The sequence below is a fragment of the Cygnus olor genome, chromosome 17 (genome assembly GCF_009769625.2).
Source record: "Cygnus olor isolate bCygOlo1 chromosome 17, bCygOlo1.pri.v2, whole genome shotgun sequence".
In the NCBI taxonomy this organism is placed as follows: Eukaryota; Metazoa; Chordata; class Aves; order Anseriformes; family Anatidae; genus Cygnus; species Cygnus olor.
The window spans coordinates 329,522-338,143 of record NC_049185.1 but is presented as its reverse complement, the minus strand read 5'-3'; the positions used below and the strand labels follow the sequence as shown (position 1 = coordinate 338,143).

General features: G+C 59.8%; 1 protein-coding gene across 4 annotated transcripts; it reads left to right on the top strand.

Annotated features, from left to right (window-relative positions):
* On the top strand, window positions 1-8,202 carry SLC7A4 (solute carrier family 7 member 4). Of its 4 annotated transcripts, none has more exons than XM_040576616.1 (5): window positions 1-115; window positions 1,236-2,288; window positions 2,405-3,081; window positions 3,980-4,088; window positions 5,062-8,202. In XM_040576616.1, the coding sequence occupies exons 2-5, from the start codon at window positions 1,307-1,309 to the stop codon at window positions 5,253-5,255; spliced, it is 1,962 nt and encodes a 653-aa protein (XP_040432550.1). In that variant the 5' UTR covers window positions 1-115; window positions 1,236-1,306; the 3' UTR covers window positions 5,256-8,202. The 4 variants fall into 4 exon arrangements, with proteins under 4 accessions (XP_040432550.1, XP_040432549.1, XP_040432551.1 ...); XM_040576615.1 differs by having other exon boundaries at window positions 15-98; window positions 1,238-2,288; XM_040576617.1 differs by having other exon boundaries at window positions 16-45; window positions 1,238-2,288.
* Window positions 8,203-8,622: the final 420 nt, after the last annotated feature.

Here is an 8,622-nt window from a genome sequence, read left to right as displayed (position 1 = left end):
GCCGGACCGGGCGGGGCCGGCTCGGCGCGGATCGGCTCGGAGCAGGTGCGGGCCGGAGCCGCGCGGAGCTCCGGGGGCGCAGGGGCCGCACGGGGCAGGTGAGCGGGGCCGGGGCCGGGTTTCAAGCGGGGCCCTCGCCTCGGCTCCGCCACCTGCGCCAACGAAGGGCGCGGCTCCGGGAGCGGGGCCTCGGCGCTGGGCGGCTTCGGCTGGGGTGCGCATGGCCCCGGGGGCGGCTCGGCCCCGGCCCGCAGCGCCGTGGGTGCGGGTGAGCCGGTTCCCCACGGAGCGGCGCCCTGCCGTGGGCTGGTTGGGGGTGCCGGGGAGACCTTTCTGCGGCCTGGGAGGTTCGGGGGAGCGGCGTCGCTGCCCCAAAGCCCCACAGGCCCGCTAAGCGCGGCCCGTGGTTTGGGGACGGCCGGTGGGCAGCCCTAGCTAGGTGAGGTTTGTGAGGGGGGCAGCTGGAAGCAGAGAGCAGCTCGTGGCTGCCAGACCAACTGCAAGGCCTGAGGGTCCCCAGCTCTGCATCCTGCTCCGCCAGATGCGGCTGGTTCCAGCCGGTGGATCTCTCTCCCGGTCTGGAGAGGATGCCCACGTCCTTACTGGAGCTGGTCTGGACTTGGCCGTGCTCGGCCTCGCCGTACCTCCTGCTGCGTCTCCTTGTCGTGCCTGGGCTTTCCCTGGGGACGCAGTGAGATGCTGTGGGGGGCCAGACCCTGCACAACCCCTGGGTGGGCTCCTGGCATGCCAGGGCTTCCCCTGGGAAGGGAGATGCTTAGTAAGGTGGAGGGGAAGCAGCAGAGAAGCCTTCAGCGTGCCCCGAGTTGCTTGGTTTGGGCTTTTTTTAGCACAGCTCCATTTTCAAATAGGAAAGGCAGGGAAATGCTGCCCTTGAGGTGCTGCAATTCTCCTCTGCTTGCCTCACAAGCATGTCGCTGGTCCCTGTGCGTGGGTGGCTGGCTCCGGTGGCCCCGCAGGAGGATATGGGGCGGTGCTGGGTGCTGAACCCACTGCACTCTATTTGGAGCCGGCAGGTCCAAATCCGGGGAAACATGCCTGGTGACTTTTCTACCCTGTTCCCAGCTCTCCTGGGCTTGGCCGAGGTGCAGGATCCGGGCAGTGGAGGAGAGGGAGCTGGGGCTGAGCAGTCCCTGCCGGGTTTTGCAGCAGAATGCAACCCGAGCGTTTCTGAGCTGCTGCTGCTGGGGCTCCTCACGCCTTCCTGCTCCCCCACTAGGTCTCCGAGCAGGGTGTCGCTGCTGTGGAGCCCTCGTCCTGCCAGAGGGCAGGCCCCGGTGCCTGCAGGATGGCGAGATGGCTGCCTCGCTCCGCGGACCTGACCCGCTTCTGCCAGAAACTCAACCGAGTGAAGACCTTAGAGGATGACATGATGGAGACATCCTTCAACAGATGCCTTTCCACCATCGACTTGACGTTGCTGGGCATTGGGGGCATGGTGGGCTCTGGGCTGTACGTCCTCACAGGCACCGTAGCCAAGGAGATGGCTGGCCCCGCTGTCATCGTCTCTTTCATCATTGCTGGCTTTGCCTCACTCCTGGCTGCTCTCTGCTACGCCGAGTTTGGGGCCCGGGTACCCAAGACGGGCTCTGCCTACATGTTCACCTACGTGTCCGTGGGTGAGATTTGGGCGTTTCTCATCGGCTGGAACGTGCTGCTGGAGTACATGATTGGGGGCGCAGCGGTGGCCAGGGCCTGGAGCGGCTACCTGGACTCCATCTTCAACCACAAAATTAAGAACTTCACTGAGACCCACATCGGCACCTGGCAGGTTCCCTTCCTGGCCCACTACCCTGACTTCCTGGCAGCCACCATCCTGCTGGTAGCCACTGCCTTCATTTCCTTTGGGGCCAAAGTGTCCTCCTGGCTCAACCACGTCTTCTCGGCCATCAGCATAGGCGTCATCCTCTTCATTCTCATCATGGGCTTTGTCCTCGCACAGCCCAAGAACTGGGGTGCCCAGGAGGGAGGCTTTGCCCCATACGGATTGTCAGGCATCATGGCTGGCACAGCCACCTGCTTCTATGCCTTTGTGGGCTTTGATGTCATCGCAGCCTCCAGTGAAGAAGCCAGGAACCCACAGAAGGCTGTCCCCAGGGCCATAGTGTTCTCCTTGGGGTTGGCCACCGGCGCCTACATCCTTGTGTCCATGGTGCTGACACTGATGGTGCCCTGGCACACGCTGGACCCTGACTCTGCCCTGGCTGATGCATTTTACAGGAGAGGCTACTCCTGGGCAGGATTTCTGGTGGCCGCTGGCTCCATCTGTGGTGAGTACGGACCGGCTGGTGGAGGCGGGAGCGTGCAAACCTGGGGCTGGGAGGTAGGGTGGTTTGGGCAATGCACCAAATCTCACGTGGGTTCCCTTTCTCTGCCTGTCCCTCAGCAATGAACACGGTCCTGCTGAGCAACCTCTTCTCCCTGCCACGCATTGTCTATGCCATGGCCGAGGACGGGCTCTTCTTCCAGGTGTTCTCCCGAGTGCACCCCCGCACGCAGGTGCCCGTCATTGGCATTGTGGTCTTTGGGCTGCTCATGGCCCTGCTGGCCCTCGTCTTTGACCTGGAGGCCCTGGTGCAGTTCCTGTCCATCGGCACGCTGCTTGCCTACACCTTTGTGGCTGCCAGCATCATCGTGCTGCGCTTCCAGCAGCAGAAGGCAGGCGCCCCCACGCAGCCAGCTGGCAGCCGGCCCAGCCCCGAGCCCTGCGAGGGCCCTGCCGCCAGCGAGCTGAAGGAGTACGAGTCCTTCTCTGACAAGCTCCAGCTGGTGGATAGAGACAAGAGCAAAGAGCACCGGGAGCCGGGGCAGCTGAAGGCAGCTTTCGAGCCCTACCTGGAGTTCCTCAGCGACTTTTACCCAGGCGAGGTGGTCACGGTGGCTGTGGTGACCCTGATGGTGTCTGCCATCTGCCTCTGCTCCATCTTGGTGTTTGGCAACACCCACCTCCACCTGCCCACCTGGAGTTACTCCCTGCTGCTCGTCCTCTTCAGCCTGGGTTTCCTGCTCAGCCTGCTCCTCATCTGGGTGCACGAGCAGCAGCGCAGCACGCAGACCTTCCAGGTATGTCTGGGGCCATGGGCTGGGACGAGGCAGGGTGTGAGCAGCGCTGCTGGACCCTTGAGAGGCTGCGGTCACCCTGATCTGGTGAAAGCACTGCAGCTGCTGAGGAAGAGCCAGGAGGAGCAGGGTGTCAGTGAGCACTGGGTGTGGGGTGTTGCTGTCAGCAGTGTCACCTGGCAGGCAGGGGACAGAGGGTGTGGGAGCAGGTGGAGTTGGGAGAGGCAGAGCAGTGACTCTGAAGGGACTCTGAGGCACGGAGGACGTGAGGCTGTGTGACACATGATACTGGACTGCAACATCAAGAAGGTGGTACCGGAGAGGTCCTGTCCCCTGTGGAACGCATGAGTCTTCCACTGAGAGCATCCCTGGCACGGTTCGGGCAAATGCATCCTTCCGCCCCTGTGGTGGCAGCCACATCCTGGGAGCAGACGTGCCCAGGTTGTGCTGGGATGGGCGTCCTCCCTGTCCATTCGACGGGGAGCAGCACACCCTGCCCTTGAGGGTCACTGCTGCCTTCCAGCATTCCTCCCCATGTCCTCTGCAGGTCCTGGCTCTCCTCCTGCCCATCCCAGATACCCCTGCCTCTCGAGCAGTCCAGACGTCTGGAAGGCAGTGTTGCTTCCTGCCTGTGTTATCTAGCCAGGACCATGTTGTCTCTGGACTGCACTGGGTCTGGTTTGGTCCTTGTGCCCCTGCCTACCCTGCCAGCCTGGCATGCGGCCAGGGAAAAAAGGTTCTCAGAAAGCCCCAGTGACCAGGTACAAGTTGTTGTTCCCCACATTTGCTTGCCAGTGCCGTTTTGTCTCTGCGGTTGTGAGGACAAGGACACGGTCCTACAGCACAGCAGCTGTGTCTGTTCCTGGCAGGTCTCTCAGTGATGGCTCTGGTTCTCTTGCAGATCCCCCTGGTGCCCCTGTCCCCAGCACTGAGCATCGTCCTCAATATCTATCTCATGCTGAAGCTCAGCTATGTGACGTGGCTTCGCTTCACGGTCTGGCTCATCTTAGGTGAGCGCTCTCATGGCAGCGTAATCCCTGGGAACCCGTGCTCCCTTCTGGGGAGAGGGAAGTGCCTGGTGTGGCTCTGGGGAGCGGGAGAAGGGCAGCAGTGACCTCCCTGCTCCCAGCCTGGCCAGGCTGCCCTCGGTCTGTGCTCACCTCAGCAGCTGCCGCTGGCTTCGGCAGCTATTCTCCCCCCCGCCCCGGGGTGGGTTTACAAAGTGCATCGTACCCCTTCCTGCCTTTGGTTCCCCGTCAGAGGTGCAAGATGATGTCTTCCAGCCTCTCCCTGGCCCTCTCTGGTTCCTGCTCCAGTTTGGATCCTCCACATAAGCCCTGGAGCAGAACCACTCCTCACTGCCATGGTGGCTTACTGGGGCTTGGGAAGTCTGTCAGGGACCCGAGGGAGTTCTCCTGTGGGCCAGGTGTGCTCTTCTTGCTGTAACGTGCTGCAGGATCGATCATTTCCCTCCTGCGCTCAGCTGGTTTAAGCATCCCCTGTCGCATCCAGCAGAAATCTTCTGCATCAGTCCTTCAGCATGTGGCACTGACCAGAGTCATCACCAGACAGGGGAAATCCCAGTTTCCTCCACTCATGCAAGGAGAAGTCCCGGAATATCTTGGCACAATCTGCCTGCAGGCCCCCCTGACATTTGAGATGTGTCCAGCACGGGGCCCAGCAGCTTGAGCACCATTGGGACTGGGCCACCAGGCCTGTGTCTGCCCGGACAGTGGGCTGCTGCCCCTGTGACCGCAGGCACGGCGCTGGCTTACCTGGGAGCGGGGGGCACCACCTGGGCTAGTGATGGTCCTGGCCAGAGGTCCTGGGGCTTCATGGGAAGGCCAGGGGGGAGAGGGCAGATCCGGAGCCCCTGTGCTGCGGCTCGTGCTGCTCCATCTGGATGCCAGCCACATCTGTGCCTGCCGCTTCAGGTCTTCCTCCTCCTCTGCTGGAGCCACTGCTTTCTGTCTCCTTCTGCAGGCCTGCTCGTCTACTTCGGCTATGGCATCTGGCACAGCAAGGAGAACCTGCGGGAGCCCCAGCTGCAGCGTGTCAGCGCCCACTACGTGGTGTTCCCCAGCGGCAGCCTGGAGGAGACGGTGCAAGCGGTGCAGCCCAGCCCCCAGCCCGCTGCTGGGCTGCCAGACACGGACACCGATGAGGCCAAGAGATGACGCCCCAGGGGAGGGGGCAGCTGGGTGGCCACAGCTCTGGAAGCGCCTGCCCCCACCCCACGACAAAGCCAGGGACCCCCCTCTGCCCAGCCCCCTGGGCAGCAAGGGCTGCCTGGGTGTGTGGCTCCGTCCAGGGAGGGCATGGGGACACCCGCCCTTCCCCGTGCGCTTACTGCAGAGTGTGGGGGGCTGGCTGCCTCCATCCCCGGCCCTGGTGACACAGCTCTTGGCCCCCAAAACCTAGTGCCTGCCATGCCCACGGGGAGCCCCACACCTGCCACCTTCCCCTGCACACACCCAGGTGCCGTGCAGCAAATCTCCCTTCTGCTGGCCCATCCCCACAGCCCTACACAGCCAGGGACACCGGGGCTGGGCCAGACAGCCCAGTGCTGCCCATCCCAGGCCCCGTCCTGGTTCTTGCTGCAGCCCCGAGCTGCCAGCAGAAGGAGCTGGCTGTCCCCTTCGTTGGCTGCCCCCACCTCTCCAGGGGCTGCTCTCATGAAATGCCAGGGCTGCGGGATGCAAGGAGCAGCTGGGGACATGTGAGGTGGAGAAGGGATGTGGCAGGGTGCAGGAACCTCCTTCATAGCCAGGACCATGGGAAAGCCAGTGCGGCTTGCATTGTAGGAGCCCTGCTGCCTCTTCCCAGCTGCTGGTGCCAGCTGTTCTGGGGTGTGCTGGAGGCTGGCGGCTGCACCAGGCAGACTGGGAGCCCAACGGCGAGGTCCTGTCAGGCCAGACTTTTGCCCGGCCCTGCAGGAGGGGTGGGCGCTCAGGACCTTGTCCTCTGAGGTGGCAGCAGCCTCCCTGGGAGCCTCCCAGCTCCCCCCTTCCTCTGCGCTCCAGCAGCTCATTCCGCACCATCACCTGCATGGGCACAGCCGCTGCCCTTTCCTGGCTCCCGGTGGCTCAGGAAGGGCTCTGTGGGTGCTCTTTGGTTTCAGCCCCTGCCCTGCACATGTCCCTGAGCGGTGGTGTTGGTGGGGGGGCGGTCCCAGCACCCACCTGGCAGTGCTGCTGGGGCTGCCCTGGCAAGGATGCTGTGCTGGGCAATCCCTGCCTGAAGCAGAAGGTATCGGGGTTTTGGCATGTTTCGAAAGAGGCTGCTGAACTGCGAGGCCTCCAGCATGCATGCCCTGCCCTGCCCTGCTGTGTGGTGGGCATGCAGCATCCCCTGCATCCCCCTGTGGGGTCAGCCGTGCCCTGGCAGGGAGCTGGTTCCCATTGTTCATCCTGTCACACCCAGGGGTGCAGGGGCTTTGCGCAATCTGATGGCTCCTCAGTGACCCCACCCCCAATGGCGCAAATCTGCTGGTCCTGCCCATGTCCTGCTTGCCCCCTGCGCTGTTGCTGCTGCCTGGACCCTGCCCTGTGGCTGCCGTGCGGGGGGGGCTGCTGTGTCCCCACCATGCTGCAGCCCTGCTTGGCACCTCTGTGTAGTGGCTTGTGAGCAACGGGCTGACTCAGTCACCCTCATAAATACTGGTTCTGCAACGGCTCTGTGTGTGTGTGCTGTATGTCCCCCATAGCCCACCTCTGGAAGCTGCTCCCCCAGCAGGAAAGCCCCCAGAAGCTTGGGCAAGGGGAGGTTTGCACCACCTGTGAGGGCCTGAACCCCTTTGTCAGCTTCAAGGACAATGCTGAGCAGGGAAGTGTCCTGGCACCAGGGCAGAGTCTTTAATGCTGCCAAAAGTCATGACCTGAGCTGATGAGAGAACTTGTGAACCAGTGTAAATAATGTGACTTAAAAAGCAAGTCACAAGTTAGCCTGCCTGGCCCCAACCTCACCGTTGTTCGCTAGGGAAGTTCCTTTCCCTGATAAGAAAGTCACTCTTCATTTAAAAAAAATAAATAGCAGCTAGCTGGGGAGACAGATAGCTTTAAGTCTCCTTATCAATTGTTTCTTCTTAATCTCCACTATAAATCTGTTGTCTTCAAGATAAAGGCCAGCAGGAGAGAAGTAGAACTCCTGGCAGAGCAGAAAAGGCTGACGCTCGAATCAGTTTTCTGTTCTCTTTTGTAAGAAAGGGTACTGCCGCACCGTGAAATATGCTCAGCGGTGGCAGGCTGAGCTCACCCTGCATGGGCGGTGTTTGGTACAGCTTCATCTGCCGTGATGACCTGAGTGTTGCCAAATGAGCCACTAAGCCATTGCTATTTAACCTAGTTAAAAATGTTTATTTGTAAAAACGCAGAGAGCTTACAGTTACTGTTGTACTGATCCATAAAAACCAAGCGTGGCTGTGGGGCCTGCACACTAGCATGGGCTGGGCAAGCATCAGGGAGTGACGTGGATGCAGCTGGCAGGGAATTAAAGGATCAAAACATAATTAGTGGCAGCCTGGGAGGAGAGTATGCCCTCTTGAGCACATTTATTGTTTTTTGTTTTGTTTTGTTTTGTTTGTTTTTGTGGTGGTTTTTTTTTTTACACAGGATTACAGAATTGGTCGGTTCATCTGTCCCATACAACATCCTATTGCACTGATGTGTCCTGGACAGAAGCAGAACATGCATTAATTGATTTTAAATTGCCTACCTAATTATGCTCAAAACCAGCAAAGCCTGTTTTTTTTTTGTCAGCAGCCACTGACGCCAATGGAGCCCTCCCATAATGATCCTAAAATTGTATCAGCAGGAGAAAAATCTAAACGAAAGCATGTCAGCAGTGCTCTGAGATGCTAATTGCAGCCAGGCAAGCACCTTCAGTGGGGTTCAGCACATGGCCATCGGCTGGGTGCAGGTGCATCAAATGTGGTGGAAAAGATGTCAGCTCCCCTTCTGTATTCCCATACACATGACCCAGGCAGGCTGGAAAACAAACCACCCCCGTGTGTGGCTCACAGTTCACTTTCATGGGGCACGGGGAGAGAGGAGTTTGTTGTTTTACAGTGGCTGATATAATTTTCCATGGGAGTATCTTTCTGCAGATTAGTTGTTTAAAAACAAAACAAAAAAAAAAAAACAACACTTTTTTTTCTGGGACCCATGGAAATGGTCTGTTCAGCCTAGCTGGAGTTCATGTAAATCAGTCTAATTCAAATGTATCAGAGTGAAGTATGTAGGTCAGATATAAGGACCAGTGCCAGGGCTGTGGCAACCTGAAAGGGCTTTAGAGGTCGTGGGGCATAAGCAGTTCCAGCACGTGTCCTGGGCCAGGCTCTGCTCAGAGGGCTAACGTGATCCTTGGGCGATCATCCCCACTTGCAGCAGAGGCAGCAGCCAGGGAGAAGACGCTGCTGAAGTAGGAGGGCTCGTGGGAGCTGCAGGGCACTGCTTGTTTGCAAAGGAAGTTAAAGGAGGGAAGGCCATACAAGAAGATGGAAGAAGACAAGGGGAAATGCAAATTCAGGAATAATACAGCTTCTGT

What these genes read in the sequence shown, in the direction of transcription:
- SLC7A4 (XM_040576616.1), top strand. Translation starts at nt 1,307, where the DNA reads ATGGCGAGATGGCTGCCTCGCTCCGCGGACCTGACCCGCTTCTGCCAG. An exon ending in GGCCGCTGGCTCCATCTGTG is followed by an intron (nt 2,289 to 2,404) that starts GTGAGTACGGAC and finishes CCTGTCCCTCAG; the next exon opens with CAATGAACACGGTCCTGCTG. An exon ending in GCAGCACGCAGACCTTCCAG is followed by an intron (nt 3,082 to 3,979) that starts GTATGTCTGGGG and finishes GTTCTCTTGCAG; the next exon opens with ATCCCCCTGGTGCCCCTGTC.